We start from the raw sequence: 21,043 nt of genomic DNA, 5'->3' as shown, positions 1-21,043 counted from the left end.
CGAAATAAACGAGAAGCACGTTGACGGAGCAGCGGATGGCGTTTCCACACAGACGCACTGCTGCTTGAGCCGGCAGCCCACCGCTGTTCGTAGGGTGTTGGCCGTTTACTGGGCCTGCTCCCAGGAACCACCAGGCCAGACCAACAGGTTCAAGTTAAAGCAAAAAGAGTTCACTGGGCAGGCTAATATTTTTTTAGTCAAGCATCCAAATAAATGGATTATCAGATAAGGAAACCTACGTAACCAAAAATGGCCGTTTATTTGATCATGACTGTTATGTATATGTATCCGTAATAAATGTAAGGCAACCATAATAAAATTATTTATAAAGCATATGCAAAGTACAGCCAGAGGGGGGCGCCGGTCACATACCGAAGACCCTGAGCTGTGTCTTGCTCTCCCCGTTGCCGGCCGACATCCCGTTGACCTGGCAGATGAACTGCCGCTCGTCCCGCAGGTGCACGTCCTTCAGGGTGAGCAGCAGGTCCCCACTGCCGTCACCGGGACGCAGGCTGATCCTGTCGGCGAGGGCCGTGCCCTGGTCCGCGATGCTCGTGGTGCCATCGCTGTAGAAAATGCGCTCTCGCCTGCTACCGCTGGCCTCAGCCTGGGGGTCACGGTGACATGGGGTCCGGTTCGGGAAGGAAGGGCGATTTCCTGTTCCGTCCGTTACGAGGCGCTCAAATGCTAAGCGACTGGACATCTCGCTGCGCTTACTTAGTACTTTGTCAACACTTGTGTTACAGCCATTTGCTCTTATTAATCTCACTGCGTGTCAGTATACATACTTAAAAATACAGGCCATATTTCAGTACTTTTTTGAATTATTGCTACTTTACATACATACCAAGTCTGTGAATCTGCATTAAGTAGACTTTTAAAAATAGTGATATTAATGATGATCGGCCATTTTGAAAAGGGGGTGTGGCCTTTGGGAATTGGGTGACTGGGCTTATTGACTGGTTCCACCTGCTCCTGATTCTCCAGGTATATCCTGAAGTGCTTGGGTTTGCTTTGGCCCTAGGAGCCCGGATATCTGTTGACGCCTTTAATTGCCTCCCATGCAGCCATTTCCGCAGTTGGGCCGTGAAATGTGGGACTGTGTTTGGTTATTTTCATTTCGCTTCACGGTCCGTGAGCATGGCCCCTTCTGCACACTGTTTCCTGTCAGCTCAAATGTAGCCCAGTTCCCCATCCAGCCCCAAAATAGAGAGAAATTAAACTATTTCTTGCCGCCAAGACATCGGCCACGTGGATGCTTGAGCAATTAAAGACATTCTAACATCGTTTAAAAAATATTTAAGTTTGCTGCTGTAAGAACTAGCTTCTCTCAAGTATTATGAGTCATGGCAGATGTTGAAGTGATTGGATGAGGGAAAGCAGTGAATTATGGGAAACACAAGTCCGACTCACCACAAACCACTGTATCATCACCATGCTGGGCTCCTCGTGGAAGGAATACTGGCAGGGGATTTCAACCGTGTTGCCCACAAACACCTCCAGGGTTTCGGTCATGGTCACTGTCACCACCGCCCTCACTGTAGAAGAAAACACACACCACCACAACACAGTTATACTCGTCTCCTAGTAAACAGTCGTGCCTTAATTAGAGATGCAAGCTCAGGCAGGAATGTTGTTAAATGTTCAAGGCAGTTTTCTAAGACTAATGAGATGAGTCTTCCTTAACACTGTGACCATACGTATGTGTACTAAGCAGATGGCCCTGCAGCTTAAGTAATGATATTAAAAGGACTGTGCTTTACGGACCATTTAACATCCATATCGTGCATTAAAAAAGTACAGCAGTACGGCTTTCTTTGCTCACCAAAAAGGCAACATTTATCTTTGCAGCAACTGACACCCATTAAACCCGGTGTTTGTACCTCCTGCTAAGGTACAAACATTTCTGAGGTACAAGACACGGAGAGGAACAGATGGAATATTCCGGAAACATTGTCTCTCCATATACCTCCGGCTCACCCTGGCGGGCGGGGCCCAGATTCCGCGCCACGTCCGGGACACGCCGTGGGCGTGGGCAGAAGGTGCTATGAGCGGGATCCGCCATGCACACCCTCACCTGCGTACTGGCGCATTCCAGCACTACGTGGAATGGGAGAATGGCTCGATTTACAGCCAACATAATCGTACCAGTGTTTCATCCCGACTCCCCGGGAACGGGCTGGCGTGCCCACTAACGCGGACCGGGAAACCGCTGTGAGATCACACCCCCCGATGTGCTTGTTATGGCCTGAGCAGAATCCAAGACTCATGTAAAAGCAGATATAATGGGAGTGTAAAAGCTCTGTGTAATTTCAGATGGACCCGCAGGTCCCATTTGGCTGAGAAAACATAAAAATGCAGAAAGATTTCTATTGAAATACAGGAGGACTGTACCTATTTGGGAAATTACAGGGGAGCCAAAAGCTGTACCAACTCGAGGAATGGCGGGGGGCGGCTGAAACTGTACCTACTGGGGAATATATGGGGGTGTCCATAGCTCTACCAGCTAGGGGAATATGGGGAGCCTAGAGCTGCACCAACTGGTGAAATGTGGGCGGGCCTGGAGCTGTAGCTACTGGGGATAATGGGGGGAGGCTGGAGCTGTACCAACTAGGGAAATATGGGGGTCCCTGGAGCTATACCAACTGGGGAAAAATGGGGGGGTCTGGAGTTGTATCAAATGGGGGACTATGGAGGGGGGGGGGGCTATAGCTGTACACAGTGCTGTATACAGGGGCGTAGTGCAATAGCAAGGGAGGGAATTGGTGACCCTCTATGCCTGCTACATCCACTCCTAAGCTATCAGCAGTGAGCCTACCTCTCCTCCTTTCTGGCATGGAAAGCAGCATGTGGACGCCTGCCTGGCAGCTCATTTGTTCTCTGTTTTCCAAGGAGGGGGGACCTCTGTCCTAGCCCTTCACTCTGGCAGTTATTCATAGAAACGCCAAGATGTGGGCCCCCTTCTGGATACCAACAGGCTGAAAGGAGTGTTTGTTTTGAGAAGCGAATAATTTTCGGCCCTCGGACGCCCTCCCCCACGCCCGACAGTTGCAGCCTCCCTGCCTGCCTCGCGTGTCCCTCGAACAAAACCCAAAACAAACTTAGGAAAACTCGTTAGATCTGTTTTTTCTTCCCGGTGAGGACCCTGTGAGGTGCATCTTCACAAGTGGCATGTATATAAGGTCCCCCAGCCACTACCTTCACGGGTGACACCAAAAGCCCCGACGGCTCAGTCGAAACCTTGATTCATTAGCGCCGCCCTTCAGGCCGGGCAGCCTGATGCCTCCCCTGGTGCTAATATGGCCTATCGAGAATTCAACTAGGAGACGATGTAGTCCCACCTGCTCCCCCCCCCCAGCCCGGCCTGGTGGACCAACGAATAGATTGTCATGCGACTGGCGATCTGCCTGCTCTCTGAAGGCTATGTGACGCTGGGGCAGAGTCACAGAGACTGCAGCATCTCAGCTCCGTGGGCGGAGTCGCGACTGGCCTCCAAGTCTCAAGGTGCCTCCAGAGTCCGACCCGCCGATCTGTTTGCCCTCCACTGTGCCGCCTCTTTCCGCGGGTCCACGCGCTGGCCCAGACAAAGCAGATTAAGCATAATATGGGTCACACAAAGTCTTCCATTCACAACTCAGCTACCCCCGGTGCCAAAACGCCCAGTCGGAGTGACTTTTCAAATGAACTGCCTCCCCCCCCTTGTGGTTTGAAAAAAGGGTCTGTTTCTCTCCCCCCACACCCCCGCTCTGATATTCCATCTATCCATCCCACCTCTTTCAGCACGGCTAAAAAAGGGAGCGAGCTGAACGGCTTCCTTTTTAATTGGAAACATCTGGGTCCTGTGGGGCTCAGTCTGTGCTGGGGGGGGCGAGGCAGAGCCAGGACTGAGAACGAACTTGAGCAGGTTCGGCCACAGGGAAGCAGAGTGAAGTGGGATCTGGGGTTGGGGCAGCGGCACTAACATGAACACGCAAAAGCATGTCATCATCGGCTCCTACCCCTCTGACAAACACCAGGTGGGCCTTGGGGACCAATCCTGTCCCTACCCCCCCAATTCACACCCTAGAAAAGGCTCTGATCAGCCACCCGTGGCCCTAGAAGCCGTCCCAGGTGTAGATTATCCTTTGTTCCACAGCCCGTAGAGCTCCTCAGCGCCGTGGACATGAATGCATTTCCAAGTGCGTCAATGGCTGGACTAATTTACATGTTGGAAATACATAGAATTTTATCAGCGTGGTGGACGTGACATCGAACAGACCTGAGCACGCAAATGCCCGGACTGACTGCTGGTGCGCCATGTCTGCACAATTTTCCCAGGATTCCTGGCGCAGTCAGGGAGAGGTTGACAAGCAAACCACCAGCCACTGAGAGCTGAGGGGGCCAGCTTAGCGCCTTCCTGCCCCAAAAACTCCAGCATGCCAAATGAGAGGATTACGGTTCAGTCGTCGCTTCGAGGCTGGACATGGGGACGATCTCCTAATGCCACCGGGAACCTACTGAAGCGGTTGAAGTTCTGCAGTCACATCAAGGTGGACATAAGCTGGAGTATTACAGCTGTTCCTTTAGGTGACAGCTGGTGAGGTCTGCGCTAGTCCCTACCTGGGATGTCACCAAGCACCACTGTGTTTGCACCAGTCCATATGCAGTAGGCTGTTATGTCTAAACAAGCCCTTTGTTTTCTGCCAGTGTAACCATAACAGTCTCCTGGGTGGCAGTGGCTCTCAAACTGCCCCCCCCCCCAATCCAGCTGGAACTTCCAGCTGCGGCTTATCTTCTGTAGATCACCCAACCCCCACCAACAAACCTGTCCACACTGGAAGGAGCAACAACATCATATGCCAGCAGATGCCCTTTCAAACAGTCAAAAGGGGGGGTCCCTGGTGACTGAGTTGACAGGGCTTGTCAAAAAACCGAACCCATCCTCCCCCCTTCCACATACTGCCCAAGATATCAGCTGGAGAAGGCAAGAGCAGATGTGGCTTCTGCTCCGAGGCCATCCTCCAGTGAGCTCTACATGCTTCTGTCCCACTGCGAGCTTTATCTCCTTAAAGTTCCCATTGGCTACCCAGGGCCTTCCAGGAACAGCTGGAAAAGTGTCAAAGAGCCAGCTACCTCCCCTCCCCCAACATCGACCAAACCGTCAACTCCATTCAACGTTTACCTCCAGGCGATTTTTGTGCACCAGTCTTTCCCAATTCGGTCATCAGGGAACCACAGACAGTCCACATTTTTGCTTCCTCCCAGCTTCGTACTGGATTGTCTGGAAGGGAGCTCGGAGTGAGCAAAAACATGGATGGGCTGTGAATCCCCGAGGACCGGACTAGGAAACACTGTTCTACACCAATGGTTCCACACAGGCCGTCCTGTGTCAGGAACCAGTCAGGAACCATATAGCTACTATGCGTCTTTCCATTTACACAGCAGGATCTGACTCACAGAACCTCAACTGTTGCGCGAATGATGCTTTTTTATCACTCAAGGAACCAAGAGTAAGATGGGATCTTCAACATGCTCATATCAAGGTAAAACGCAAATGATTGCAACCCTTTCTGCTGACATATTTAGAGCCATATACGCTCTAGAATATTATTAAATATCTATGTCAGCACATTGCTGTATTTTTTTATGGTGTCCCTTTCGGGATGTTGAATGGTTTTGCATTTAAGGAGATCAGGAATGACATACCCATGCCACACGGTACCCGAAGTGTGAAGAATCCACCTTAATCATCTCACTGCTGATCTAGGACCTCATGACAAGGCTATGAATGGGCTTTTCTTTCATTCTCTGTCCCCGGTCAGATACCTGGTGCCCCCCCCCACCTCGATCACAGATAGCCACCTCTCAGTCTCCCCATTGTCCTTCCGGCTTAGAGATGGTCACAGGCTTTCAAAGCTGCTATTCTTTCTGATAGGAGATCTGGTGTTAAAGCCCAGATATCCAGCGTGGGGGGGTGCGGGGGCATAAAGGGGCCCATCACGCGACAGTAGGCATGCGGCCGGCCGTGACAAGGCCGTGCCACGGGGCGACGGGTCCCCAAGGTGTGAGCCTTCTTTAACCTGAAACTCACAGCCCCCCAGCCTGATCCCACACCCTGCTAAGAGCCTACGGTTCAGGCAGGGTCATAAGAAGGCCCGTAATTCATATAAAGGGGCCAGTTTTATAATCAACCAATGATATGTTTTGAATCGGTGAGTGACAGGACAGGAGGGACACCAGGGACCATTCAGCTTTCAGGTGGAGCCATTGCCAATGTGGTCCTGCCCCTGAATACCCCTCTGGCCTCTGGCCACAAACCACAAGCTTGCCTCCCACTCACCCCTCCCTCCCCCGCCCCCCTGCCCATTCCCCCATCCCTTGGCCCAGTGATGCGTTCCTGATTCGGGCTGTGGCCTGGCACAAATCCCCCCCCCTACCCCCCACCCCGTGTGAGAGCTGGGTGTGAGTGAATCTGTCTGACAGCCATGTGGGACCCTGTCCAGCGTGTTTGTTTGGGTGGGTGGGGCACTGCGGACTGTCTGACAACTGACCGGATGTGTGATGCCAAGAGACAAAGAGAGGAGACGCTAAAAAGACCATCGGCCACATGAAGGATATGAAAGCATGTTGTCTACAAGTTTGATTCATGACACAAAATAGAATAGAATAGAATAGAATTATACCATTATAATCATATAATCATATATTTCTTATTAATGTATTTTAAAGCTTTTAAAGTATGTTAGGATGTTATGGTATACTTATATGCTGCTTTTGAATGTTCTATGAATGCATTATGAATGTGTAATGAATGTTCTATGAATGCATAATGAATGCATTATGAAGGTGCAGTTAATGTTAATGTAAATCATTGCTTAACATTCTGCTAAGCAATCAAAACAAACATGCACATCAAACAACGCTGAAATGGACATTTTTCATTCACCATGAAAACAACTGTGGTTAATAAGCTTTAACCCTTTCATCTGAAACCTGCAATTCTGTGAATAACTGGTTCAACGCCACCGCAAAATTAAACCGAATCTCCAACCAGTCTCATTTAGCTTGACTCCCATTTAAATATTTTCAATATTTCTTAAATATTTTCATTGATTCATCCAATTAAAGGCTCAAAGAACCCTAACTAACTAAGAGCTCAGCTGGACAAAAAACTAATAAGGATTATTGTCAGGATGTCTCAGCCCTCAAATCACATTTCCGGATGTCTAGATCTAAATCTAAATAATACAGAACATGCAATATCATGCAATATTTATTAAGAAATCAGTCAAAGTTCAGTAATATCTAAGGTCTGCACATTCATTTTTAAATATCTACCCAGTAGAGGTCTCCCCAAACAACAAATGTTTTATTTATAAGAGGATCTAAGAAAGTCTTCAGTATTCAGACTGCGTTTGGCTTTTCAGAGGGCTGGACTTGATAACGACTGTCGTACCAAATTCTTTTGAAAATCCCTTCGTTGCAGAACCTGTCCAAGGAGGAGAGCCTCACTAGATGAGCAACATCCATGATGATGGAAGTCTTTGTGTCAGTAAGGTTCTTCCTTATCTGATCTATTACCGAAGCAGGTTAGAGGGTAAAGCAGGAATAAAACTGTCAACGTGTCACTATGGCAAGAGATTCTTCAACTGAAACCACCTTGCAAATCAGGTTGGAAGATCAGAGACCATGTGGTTCTAGGCCTGGGGTGTGGAGATGGGGTTCTTAGTAGAGACAGGACTGTGGCAGTGGTTGTGAACGGGGGTCTCATGGCATAAATGCAGACACAGTGTGACGAACGGCTGTGTCGTTCACCAGATGATGTCACCGAGAAAAGTGTAGAGATGACACAACGTCTAGGCAGACTCATCAAATGGGAGTTAAGTTAGCCACGGTTGTACCCCCTCCACTGGGGGGGGGGGGGGGTTTGGCCACCACAGTAAGCATTAAAGAGGCATGCTGGGCTCATAACGTCACTACTAAGATGCTACCAAAAGCATCTTTGGTTCACGTCAACTAGTCTGTTGGCAACAAAGAGGTACACCAGCCTGTGGCCAGCAGTCCTCCCAGAACAGCAGGGTCGAGGGGATGTTCAGAGAATTCCCCGGGGTCAGTGGTGTCAGGGATTGGCAGCCGGACGGACCTGCTCTCATGGTTTTCTCATGTGCCGAAGCACAGACGCGGAAGCAGACGTGGCCTTGCCAGAAACGAGACCAGACCACCGCTCAGCCTGCTACCCGGCGTCAGAAGGGAGCCTCGCATGCAACATTATGCTTCCTTTGTCTTCTGCCTTTTTTTTTTTACAGCCGTTTATCTGGATGGGACTGCTGGATGTGGTGAGGTCGGCTGCACATGGGACCGGCAGAGCCGTAAAAATAAGGACAATCCCATATGGAGTCTGTGCCGATTGGCCATTTGAAACCACTTCGTCCCAAGATATGGTTTCCCAAACAGCGGAGCCAAATTAACACACCAGAAAAGTCTTCCGACCATCAAACGTTACTCAAAGTCAAGCAGCAGTAGGAACGCCGACGGTCCCAGAGGTAAACATTCTTCCCCCAGTGGCCCTGAGAACATGCTAGCGCCTCCATCAAATAAGCTGTTCTTGGTACCATCAAAGAGAATAGGCAAGCCATCACAAGAGCCAGCTTCAGCTAATGAGAAGACCCGGTAGCTCCCCCCCCCCCCCCCCCCCCCCGCCAACATATCCCTAGGGTAACCCCCACCCCACCAAAGGCCCTGTCTTCTCTGAACTGACATCTTTGGGTTTTTTTTCCTCTGTAATGCACCAGCAGCCAAATCCTTTCCAAGTTTACACACTCGTAAACAATTTGCTGTCTTGCATAATGGATTACTCCTGCCTCGATTGAAGAGTGCTCAAGTAGATGTACACCTGGCTTTGTCACGTTATTTCCTTGAAAACATTTCTCCATTAAAATAAAATGACACCTCAGGATCCAGCAAAACCCAGGACTGTTTCAAGTCTCTTTCCTTGATCTCTTGTATTTTATGCATTTGACGCACATATATTTTCATTCATACTGACGTTCTCCGCCAACATCCCCCTCAGGCTCTTGTCCACGTCTACAACTCATGCGACAACAGAGGTGCACGGCAGCTGTGTTTTCACATCAAACATGCTTTGTTTGGTTCCGATATAGCCTGGGAAGTATTCGGCCTTCGGAGTCAAAACTTCCTTTAGCGGCCAGCGTGCCTGTTTTCATGGCAAATGCGTGTTTCCGTTATGAGAGAAAGCGGGCCCACTTTCTGCCTCCCAAAAGTCAAAAATGTTGGCCCCAAAACCATAAACACTGACGTTTTGCCTCCTCTGCTAGATGTGGAGACCTTGAGAGAGGCTCCTGCCATTTGCGTTCAAACCCAACATCCTCCCAGCCACATTGGGAAGGGAAGTTGCGGGAGGGGCGTCCCAGATGGGGTTAGAGAGATGTTGCCCCGTGTGACATGGGCAGCTGTAACAACGGGAGTTCCTCTCCCATAAAGGTCAGGGGCAGCTGGGATAGCAAAACGTAGGCTCCCACCCACCAACAGGGTATAGGTCTTCCCCAGCGAGAACCGTCACCAGTCCATTTGTCAAGTGATTTACTATCTGACAACCATACAGCCCAGGCTGGGAATGTCAGGGATGAGATCCGGACCACGCAGCCACCTTGAAGAGGCCTCCCCTACCCCCACTCACCTGCTTCTGTGACACTTCCAAAGTTCCCGTGACCCCCCCCCCCCCCCCCCCCCCACCTGCTCCTGCTCATCCGGCGGAACTTCGAGTCATTAACCAAGAAGACAGAAATCACAGAAGCCCAGTGGTGCCTGTGGGATCCCAAGAGGACCATCATGCTCCCTCCTCCTGGCTGGTGCCCAAAAACATCACAGCTTCTCCAATGCCCTTCGACACTTGGAAAGACTACTATATCACGTCCCATAAACCAGAGGGTCTTGGCACAGAATAAAAGCTGCGAATAACCCCTGGCGTTCCGCCGGATGAGGGTTATATACCTTACAGAGCTCTTGCTTGCGTCGCTGAAAACAGAGTATGATGTGAAACACCAACAAGGCTGATCGCCTGGACTCTGCCCCGTCAGTTAATGGTCTACATTTTGCAGAACAATTTACCTTTAACAGTGAAAACGGTGCTCCTACCGCAAATGTCACCTTACAAGCAAACAATGCCAAACCACAGCAATAAAATATCCATCTATCCATTTTCCAGAACTGCTTATCCAGTAGGGAGCCTATCCCAGTAAGCACATGGGATATAATTTAAAAAAAACACTATTAAACACAAAATTTATACATGACAACCAGAAAAACTATTCATTATTATTATGGAATGTGTAAAGAAATGTATGATCTCATCATCAAAGGCCGGTTCTAAAACCAGCGAAAAAACTGGGATGCATGGACAGGAGTCGTAGAAGGGCTCCTTTTGATTGCTCCTCAAGACTGAAAGGACCCACCCCAGCACAGGTTAAGCGGTTAAATCAGGCAGACAATCCCTATTCATGCCACGCAGTACTTTTACTAAAGGTGATGTTTTAACAGCAACTAATATCTTGCAGCGAAAATCCCCACCTTGGTATTTAAGTATCTCTCTGGCCTATCGCTTCTTTGGAAAGGCAGAGTTCAAAGTTAAAGCCGTAAGCACCTTGATCTGTGAGCCAAGGCGATCTAAAGGACAGATCAGTCAACTGTTTCATCATGAAATTACCAACCGTTATGTGCCGAGAGCGAGGAAGTATAGATCCATATAGATCCACTAGCCAGAGTTTCATTTCATGCAAAAAACAATGAAGAATAACAACAGAAGACTAAGCATGCTTCAAAAATGTATGACGTTACAGAGATATAAAAAAAACATCTGAAGAGTTGTTTTGAACTATGCTGATTGTATTAAAAAGCAGGATCTGTATACTGAGGCTTCCAGAGGTTTTTCGACTCCTTGCTTCTGCCGAATTAAGCTAAACGATTAGGATCCAAGGGAGCTTGTCTACCATGGTGATTCTGTTATCCCAAGGCTGGGCGCTAAGTCAAAAACAGGGGGGCCTCGCAACATGATCTCGTAGACAGAGGGATGGAAGGTGAGCGTCACGCGACTCTTATTCTCACACTAAAGGTGAAACGCCTGATGGCGGATCAGTGCCCTAGGACACCATCCCACAAACAGATAGACAAAGAGGAGCTTTATATTGTGATGACTTGGTTGGACAGTATGCCTAGGATGTTGGTGGTGGAACGGGGGGTGGGGGTTGAGGGGGGTTGGGTGGTGGCTTTACTCAAGGGCTGCCAAGTTATTCATGCCAGGCCGCGTCCCTTTCAGAGTCAGCCGTGTTCTGCAGCCTGGGCTGGGAAAACTCGGACAATAGGATGCAAATCACACGCTTCACTGGCAGCTGGTCCATCAAATCTACGCGGCTTATGGGGCACCGCTTCCATGGCCACCGCGGAGAGGATCCCTCTTTTCTCTGAGCGTAGCCAGAAGCCGGCCTTCAGTTCTTCCCAATTTGTGCCACGGTTTTGAACTAGACTCTCTTTTTATGCTGTGAAACGTCTCCCTTGTATCTATGCCACAGTCACTCAACAGCTTCCTCAATATCATTAGCGTCTGTTACTATTAGCGACAGCTAATTGGTTCAGAAATATGAGCTCGCCAAACTTTTTCTCGGTTACAATATCCTGCTATTTCACCAGATGGAAAGCAATGAAGGACGTTTGGATAACATTTTAAGTTGGTCAGGTGATCGAGGAATACTGGGAAGCCTGCCAGTCCATCTCATTCTCTCCGGTTTTACATATCCAACGGCATTACATCATTCAGCTATGGTCACCTAGGAAACCTACCGAAAAAAATAATTAATCACCACTACTTAAATGCAAAATGCAAAACACTTCCCAATTCCCATTTAATGATAAAAATCTGATCTCTTCTCATCATAAATAGTTATTACTGCACTGAAGAGGCTGTGGCTGAGAAAGATAAAAAGCAGTTTTATCACTGCTCACGTTCGTCTGATATGTTTTGCACGCCGATGCCAGTGGTGTATGTCACCATCACCAGCCAGTTGCTCAGCGAAGCTCATGTCAGTGATGTTTATTTGCACCAATCAGAAGCTTGCGATTCCACAGCTGTCCACCTGCAATTGCTCATCAACACCACGCCTCGTAATTTCATCTGCAGATCCCCTGCCCTGCAGGGGGCAGCAGCGAGTCATGTGATTTTTGGGTTGAACCCGCTACCTGCAAGAAGGTCCCAGACATCTACAGGTACGGCAGGATTTATTTTTTCGTTGTAACTTCAGCCCACCTGCTCATTGCAGGAAAGCACCCCATCGTCCGACGTCAGTGAACCAAGTTCCCACAGAAACCTTCATTCACCACTGACCGCAGTCCTCACAAGTCCTAGATGGGATGATGTTTGCAATGGGGATACAGAAGAAGGACACGCGACAAAAGAGGAAAACACAACAACAATGTCGCGTTCTCATTTTCCAAGAAGTTACCATTCCAGCTTCCCAGTGTGTTTTTTTAAAGTCATATTAGCTTAAGAGGTTCCTGGTGCAGTAAGGATTAGAGACTGCTGGTAGAGCGACATCAATTATGTATTAGCGGTTAATTACGGGAGCTGGCGCGATGCCAAACCCTCAGCCCCCATCCTTTGCTTATCCTTGCCAAGATTTTTTTTTTCTGGAAAAAAACACTTCCGGCTCCAGCAGGATGACAACGATCCGTATCCAGCTCAATCCTAGTTGTTTTTTTTTCACATTCTTATGCTTATTTTCTGGGGGGGGGTTTGTAGTCATAACAGCAAACCTTATCAAGGGTGTTGCTTCAAGTGAGCCTTGTCTACCCATCCAACAGAGACCTATTTAACCAATCAACAACTTCTAGCATCGCCACCCCCCCCCCCCTGCCCCCCGAGTTTCAACATTTGTGCAACATACCCAAAAGTGCACCCCGAGATAAAGCACCACGCAACATCATAGAAAACACTTTTCCATTGTCCTAATGTGACACTTTGACTTCTTGATACGGAAAAACACTAACGCCATGGAGAGGAGTGAGAGCGAGTGAGACTACGGCAGTGCCCCTTCACGTCTGTGCTGAGGCCTGAATTACTGCTGAACAGAGGCGCAAAGTTCAGGTCCAGAAAGTAAGAATCCAGACCGAGATTTTGTTTCAACCAATCAACTGCGTTCTCTGTGACTGTGTTTCATTGGTTGGTTGGTTGAAACAAAATCTTGGCCTGGATTTGTACTTTCTGGACCTGAACCAGCCACCACTGCTGCTGAATGTACAAACGCTGGGAAATATTAACGACGAACTGCACTGCTGAGTGACATCATAGGGGAGAATGATAGGTTGTTGCACTTTTGGTTTCCAGGAGGGGCGGCATGGTGGTGCAGTGGTTAGCACTGTTGCCTCACACCTCTGGGACCCGGGTTCGATTGCACCTCTGGGACCCGACTTTGCATGTTCTTCCCATGTCGTCATGGGGTTTCCTCCGGGTTTCCCCCCACAGTCCAAAAACATACTAATAGGACTTGCTAAATTGCCCATAGGTGTGCCTGTGTGAGTGAATGGTGTGTGAGTGTGCCCTGTGATGGGCTGGCCCCCCATCCTGGGTTGTTCCCTGCCTCGTGCCCAATACTTCCGGGATAGGATCCGGACCCCCCGCGACCCAGTAGATTAAGCGGTTTGGAAAATGGATGGATGGATGGATGGTTTCCAGGATACCTGATTTAGCCCAAGTGCTCTTGTCTCAGCAGTGCAGTGCCCCAAATGTGTGGGCACTAAGGTACTGACCGGGTATGGCTGGGCTGACATTGAGCACCCAATGCTACTGCTTCCTGCTGCGGGAATCGGCTCTGTTATTTTTCCCAGCGTTTACATCGAGCCACAAGAGGACGCCACGGTGGCACTTAGGCTACATTCACATCACAAGCCTCATTGTTCAGCTCCGGTTCTTTCCTCAGATCTTCATGGCTTACATTCATAATTATAAGCAGAGGTGGAGATTTCAGGTCCAGAGAGTATAAAGAGTCACAGTCACAGAGTCCTCAACTGGTTGGTTGAAACAAAATCTTGCTCTGGATTTGTACTCTCTGGGCCTGAAAACTCCACCTCGGATTATAAGTGACCAGTAACTGTAACGTGAATGTCGCACGGCATGCATGCCTACCTTGGAGCTTTTTGCCACAGCTGAAACTCTGCTCCATTGTTGTTTTGTCATGCAGCGGGCACTGACTGATGACCTCGGAGCTCAGCGCACGAATAGGCGAAAAACCATACGAATTCCAATCTGACCGTTTTCATTCATATCACATGGTCATGAACCAGATACATATCCGATTTTGGACGAAAGTGACTGGAATCTGATTTGAAAAGATCACATTCCTGTGTCCACACAGCTCTGAGAAAGTCAGATCTGTGGCACATTAAGGCAAAAAAAATCCCTCTGTGAATGTAGCCTTAGCGAGTCAGACTGACGAGCCTGAATCCTGAAGCCAATTCTGTCATCACGAAAGAATATAACCACTGCAATCTGAGCAACAAAGTCTCACCAGCATGCTACCACCACAACCAGAGGCAGCAACACTCTTGTTCACCAGTAGACCCCCATCAATTGGAGTTTCAGACGTTAACAAACATACAGAAATAGTTCCATAACACATTAAACATTACATTACTACCGGCCTGTGGCACTAACCTCAGTGGTCTTAAGCGTGACCGAATTTCATAGCAACTGCATCATCGAGCTTGCAGATGATACCACAGCAGTGGGTCTCACGGCTAAAAATGATTAATCGTCATACAGTAGTGGGGTGGGGGAGCTGCAGATGGCATGGTGCCACAACGGCAACGTCACTCTGAACATCAATAAAACAGAGGAGATTCTTGCGGACTTCAGAAGGCACAGCACCCATGATCGCTACTGAAAGCTCTCCATAGAAAACCGTCAATAGATAAAGGTTCCTTGGCTTTCAACATCTGTATGTGAAGACGTGTTACTCGTCTTAACTGTGCTATTGCACATCTATTAGTTAATTTATTCCTTGTTTATTATCTACTGTCGTTCAATGGATTGGGTTTGGCGTTTCAATGCACTTGCACATGGCCAATAAAAATTCTGGAATTTTGAAGATGGAAACAGTGCCTTGTCACTAAAACAGGATGGGAGACAGAAAAGTCGCCCTTCGGTACTGGGATGTCCCCTTTAAGACGGAAAAGTCGCCCTTCGGTACTGGGATGTCCCCTTTAAGACAGAAAAGTCGCCCTTCGGTACTGGGATGTCCCCTTTAAGACATAAAAGTCGCCCTTCGGTACTGGAATGTCCCCTTTAAGACGGAAAAGTCGCCCTTCGGTACTGGGATGTCCCCTTTAAGACAGAAAAGTCGCCCTTCGGTACTGGGATGTCCCCTTTAAGACATAAAAGTCGCCCTTCGGTACTGGAATGTCCCCTTTAAGACGGAAAAGTCGCCCTTCGGTACTGGAATGTCCCCTTTAAGACAGAAAAGTCGCCCTTCGGTACTGGGATGTCCCCTTTAAGACATAAAAGTCGCCCTTCGGTACTGGAATGTCCCCTTTAAGACGGAAAAGTCGCCCTTCGGTACTGGAATGTCCCCTTTAAGACAGAAAAGTCGCCCTTCGGTACTGGGATGTCCCCTTTAAGACAGAAAAGTCGCCCTTCGGTACTGGGATGTCCCCTTTAAGACAGAAAAGTCGCCCTTCGGTACTGGAATGTCCCCTTTAAGACAGAAAAGTCGCCCTTCGGTACTGGGATGTCCCCTTTAAGACAGAAAAGTCGCCCTTCGGTACTGGGATGTCCCCTTTAAGACAGAAAAGTCGCCCTTCGGTACTGGGATGTCCCCTTTAAGACAGAAAAGTCGCCCTTCGGTACTGGGATGTCCCCTTTAAGACAGAAAAGTCGCCCTTCGGTACTGGGATGTCCCCTTTAAGACAGAAAAGTCGCCCTTCGGTACTGGGATGTCCCCTTTAAGACAGAAAAGTCGCCCTTCGGTACTGGGATGTCCCCTTTAAGACAGAAAAGTCGCCCTTCGGTACTGGGATGTCCCCTTTGAGACAGAAAAGTCGCCCTTCGGTACTGGGATGGTCCCCTTTGAGACAGAAAAGTCGCCCTTAGGTACTGGGATGTCCGCTTTGAGACAGAAAAGTCGCCCTTAGGTACTGGGATGTCCGCTTTGAGACAGAAAAGTCGCCCTTCGGTACTGGGATGTCCCCTTTAAGACAGAAAAGTCGCCCTTCGGTACTGGGATGTCCCCTTTAAGACAGAAAAGTCGCCCTTCGGTACTGGGATGTCCCCTTTAAGACAGAAAAGTCGCCCTTCGGTACTGGGATGTCCGCTTTAAGACAGAAAAGTCGCCCTTCGGTACTGGGATGTCCCCTTTAAGACAGAAAAGTCGCCCTTCGGTACTGGGATGTCCCCTTTAAGACAGAAAAGTCGCCCTTCGGTACTGGGATGTCCCCTTTAAGACAGAAAAGTCGCCCTTCGGTACTGGGATGTCCCCTTTAAGACAGAAAAGTCGCCCTTCGGTACTGGGATGTCCCCTTTAAGACAGAAAAGTCGCCCTTCGGTACTGGGATGTCCCCTTTAAGACAGAAAAGTCGCCCTTCGGTACTGGGATGTCCCCTTTAAGACAGAAAAGTCGCCCTTCGGTACTGGGATGTCCGCTTTAAGACAGAAAAGTCGCCCTTCGGTACTGGGATGTCCCCTTTAAGACAGAAAAGTCGCCCTTCGGTACTGGGATGTCCCCTTTAAGACAGAAAAGTCGCCCTTCGGTACTGGGATGTCCCCTTTAAGACAGAAAAGTCGCCCTTCGGTACTGGGATGTCCCCTTTAAGACAGAAAAGTCGCCCTTCGGTACTGGGATGTCCCCTTTAACACAGAAAAGTCGCCCTTCGGTACTGGGATGTCCCCTTTAAGACAGAAAAGTCGCCCTTCGGTACTGGGATGTCCCCTTTAAGACAGAAAAGTCGCCCTTCGGTACTGGGATGTCCCCTTTAAGACAGAAAAGTCGCCCTTCGGTACTGGGATGTCCCCTTTAAGACAGAAAAGTCGCCCTTCGGTACTGGGATGTCCCCTTTAAGACAGAAAAGTCGCCCTTCGGTACTGGGATGTCCGCTTTAAGACAGAAAAGTCGCCCTTCGGTACTGGGATGTCCCCTTTAAGACAGAAAAGTCGCCCTTCGGTACTGGGATGTCCGCTTTAAGACAGAAAAGTCGCCCTTCGGTACTGGGATGTCCCCTTTAAGACAGAAAAGTCGCCCTTCGGTACTGGGATGTCCCCTTTAAGACAGAAAAGTCGCCCTTCGGTACTGGGATGTCCCCTTTAAGACAGAAAAGTCGCCCTTCGGTACTGGGATGTCCTCTTTAAGACAGAAAAGTCGCCCTTCGGTACTGGGATGTCCCGTTTAAGACAGAAAAGTCGCCCTTCGGTACTGGGATGTCCTCTTTAACACTGGCATGTTCCTCCTTAAAACTGAGATCTTCTTTAGCATGTCTGATGCCCTTCTTTACCCCACTGTACCTTCTCACTTCACTAGAGCAGCAAGCCAGCGGCCAAAAACTACAAACCCAACGAACACCGAATAGGCCCAAGCTTCTCCTGAGACAACATGGGCTTGTCTTCTCTGGCCGTAGAGAGACTGAAGACTGTCCCTGCGAGACAGTGCAGGCCCAGATATTCTCACAATTATTAAAGGGTATATTGCATAAGTTTGTGTGGATGAGAAGTTCATTCATAGTACATTTAATTTATAGGCATTGCGTAAGTTAGCCCACCATCAATGACTCTTCTATCATGGTTAAGGGGACTCCCAGCCTCTCAAGTCTTGATAGGGCCCAGTTTTGTTCGACATTCCTGCTGCTTTCTGTAAAAAGCAATGAAGTAAGATCTGAGCCAATCCCTCCAAGCACATGGCTAGAGCCGTAACTTTTCAAGCATTTAATTTCTGAAATATCTGCTATGCTTCAGGGTGAGATAATTACAGAAGCGTATTACTGCCACAACATAAAAAAAAAATTGAATTCTCACTATCGTTAAACCGTATCACGTTAAAACGTGAAAACCTTACGTGAAATAGTATCACGTTATATTTTCACGTTATAATGTGATAGTGAGAATACTTTTTTTATTATGTCGTGGCAGTAATACGCTTCCGTAGATAATCATCCAGTAGATCGGTGTATCTTATTCCCTATGGTGCTAAGTGATTAGCATTAGCCAGGATTCTAACAAAGGGTACTTTTGTTGACGGGCTGAAAGAGCTACACCAGCAATACAGCCCTGAACACAACGCACTAGGAGACGTGGGTCCAACTTCCACAGACAGCTCATCTCATTGACTCATAAAGTCAATTTCTTTAACTTCAAGTATAAAAGCTCGATAAAACCGCAGCAGCCTTTCCCTCACCACCCAAGGAAGGCGAACTTTTCGGAATAAAAGGCAAAGAGGGGTCAGTGACCGCGATTCACCACCTGTCTCTGTCAGACTGAACACGTAAATAACTAATAATCACTGACAAACGACAGAAGGAGAGTATATCTGTTATCTGGACAGCTGTTCCACAATATCCAGCCAGACATTCCATAAGGATTCCAGAATGATTCCTCTCGTTTGGGCAGCAATGTAGGCATGACAGGTGTCTGGCATAGAAAACATTTTTAAGTAAATATTTTGGTGTCACTACACTAGTACAATGTGAATTCTGGGTTTATCCCACCATAAGAACACAGGCTAACACAAGCACAAACTGTGTAACATGATTTCGAGGCGTTTGGAGAGATCTCCTGGAGGGTTTCACAGCCTCACATCAAATCTTTGGAATCAGGGCCTAATTTGGCTTTTTGTACTTTAAGATGTCAGTTGTCCTTGGGAGCAGTGAGTGGCTCGGTTGGCTTAAGGCCCTGCGAATGTCCCCAGAAGACCACCACTTTAAGCCCAGGCCTTGATAGAACGGTCACACGTCCGTGGGCCCTTGAGCAAGGTGATATATAATGGGTGACCCAGCAGTATGATCCCAAAGCTATGAAGAGCGAGGTGATGCAGGCAAAGAGAGAAATTCCTATATACCTGTCCTCATGCTTGTGTGACGGCCAATAAAGGATTATTATATTATCAGATAACCAGCGAGCTCTTCGACAGATCAATGGCGACAGACAGAGCAGAGTCATCGCGTCTCTTTTGTGTTCCCACAAATACAAGCAAATAAATTGGATGGTTTTTCAAGGGAATTCACTGTAAAGCATGTAATTTAATAACCCACAGGCTGTAGGGTTGCCGTCTCGAGTGACAGGGGATCAATACGTGGCCAGCTAAGGGGCTAGGATAGCGAGCTGGGGCTGTGCTCTTGGCAAGACTCGGGCCTGAGGGACGAGCGAAACCCCACTGCAGCTGAATGAGGACGGAATTGGGAAGGGAGAAGCTCCGAAGAATGCCTGGAATCCCAGCATGCCGGGCGAGACAACGCGGCCATTAAGCACCACGATCTCGGGCTTACAGGCTTGGGGTCGCACCCTAGGCCGGGGTGCTGGGGAACACAGGCCCGGCTGCACAGCAATTGGCCACGCTTTTCACAAGTGGAGATACGAGCAGGGCTGGGGGTCAGGGGCTGCCGATCCAGGCTACGGAGGAACAGAGAGGAGCCTGTTCATTTCTGAAATGGCAGCAGAGGTCAAGAGGGCGAGGGCCGTATAAACCATCAAAATATACCAGCGGCCAGAAATCCCCGTCAGTACCGAGTACTGAACTGTAATCACCTCAAGGTGCTAAACTTCAGAGGATCCCTTCTGACTGACTCAGCTACGCATTAACAGAGAAACTCTTTGTTTCTCCGTGCTGCAGGTGTTATGTGGATGGTGCGTTGGTTGGCTTATAGGACTCCCGAGGTTTCTTCTCATCAGTGGCGTTAGGGCAGAGGTGGTGAGGCTGTACCACCCGTATCTGATTGGGGGGGGGGAGGGTTTTAAACTATTATCGAAAACAGGAGCAGGGGATGAACACCAATGTGAGGGCATCAATTTTGATGTATAAGTCATTTAATAAAAATGGCCCAAATGCACTTTCTCTCCCTTGGGGGCAGGGGGGTGTCTGAGCTCTTATGGAAGCTCCCAGGACCTCGAAGATCCCCCTTAATTGGAACGTCACCTACATGACCGCTGTGCCCTGCTGAGACGCACTGATGGACTCCACAGGCATTGGGGACACAAGTCATGGCCGCAGCCACAAGCGTCTGAGTGTTCGGCAATTTCTATAAAACTGCTGCTATTAAGGAAACTATATTTAAACCACATTGCATTTAATTTGCTCAGCAGACGCTTTTAGACAAAGCTTCAGAGGAACAGCGAGACGGTTTCTGGAGTGACTGGTGTTAAGGGCCTTGATCTGTGGTTCCAACGGAGCCCAAGCCTGATTTGAACTGGTGACCTACTGATTACAGGCTAAGGCACTGAGCTACACACCCTCCCTGCAATTCATGCCATTATACTTGATCATCTTACATGAGTTCGCCAATAAGCTTTGTCCAGAGCGTCCGCCATTCCAAAGCCACACCCCCAGGAGGACCCAGGGGGCTCGCACCCCAGCTGCCGGACCTGCCCCCCCCCCCAATACGGAAAGGATCAAGCTGCTGAATCCTTACTCATCCTCCACTGGCTGAGACAGGTGCCCCCTGCGACTTGTAAACCGATTAGTGACAAACAGCTGTGGTCAGGAACACTTTAAGAACACAGATGCACCCCCCCCCCTCCCTCCCCAACGCAGCTCCCCGCTGTCATCATTATCTGAGGTTTAATGGGGGCCATGTCTTTTACTGTGGTCTGAGAGGCGATGTAAGGAGGACCAGGAGCTAAGCGATATGCCTCAGGTCCTCGCAGGGGAGACGAGGGCTGTATGTGAATCCAAAACGGTGGAAAATGCACAGATTCCTTGGAGGACTGGAAGATGGCACATAAAAAAATCTGTGGCCTTTCAAGAACCCCAACCTCTTTAAAACCCCCACTAATGCATGCGCACCCAGCCACACACCCACCTAC

The 21,043-nt window shown here is 48.8% G+C and overlaps 1 protein-coding gene across 2 annotated transcripts in view; it reads right to left on the bottom strand.

Moving 5' to 3' along the window:
• Positions 1 to 21,043, bottom strand: part of mcama (melanoma cell adhesion molecule a) — a 42,838-nt gene that overhangs the window by 8,128 nt on the left and 13,667 nt on the right. For both annotated transcript variants that reach the window (XM_048984574.1, XM_048984575.1), the window contains exons 2-3: positions 1,414 to 1,538; positions 373 to 607 (exon numbers count right to left, since the gene is read on the bottom strand). In XM_048984574.1, coding sequence (XP_048840531.1) covers positions 373 to 607; positions 1,414 to 1,538 — 360 coding nt within the window. The remainder of the gene's footprint in view (positions 1 to 372; positions 608 to 1,413; positions 1,539 to 21,043) is intronic.

This window comes from Brienomyrus brachyistius, chromosome 18 (genome assembly GCF_023856365.1).
Source record: "Brienomyrus brachyistius isolate T26 chromosome 18, BBRACH_0.4, whole genome shotgun sequence".
NCBI lineage: Eukaryota > Metazoa > Chordata > Actinopteri > Osteoglossiformes > Mormyridae > Brienomyrus > Brienomyrus brachyistius.
This window is presented reverse-complemented; position numbering and strand designations above follow the sequence as displayed.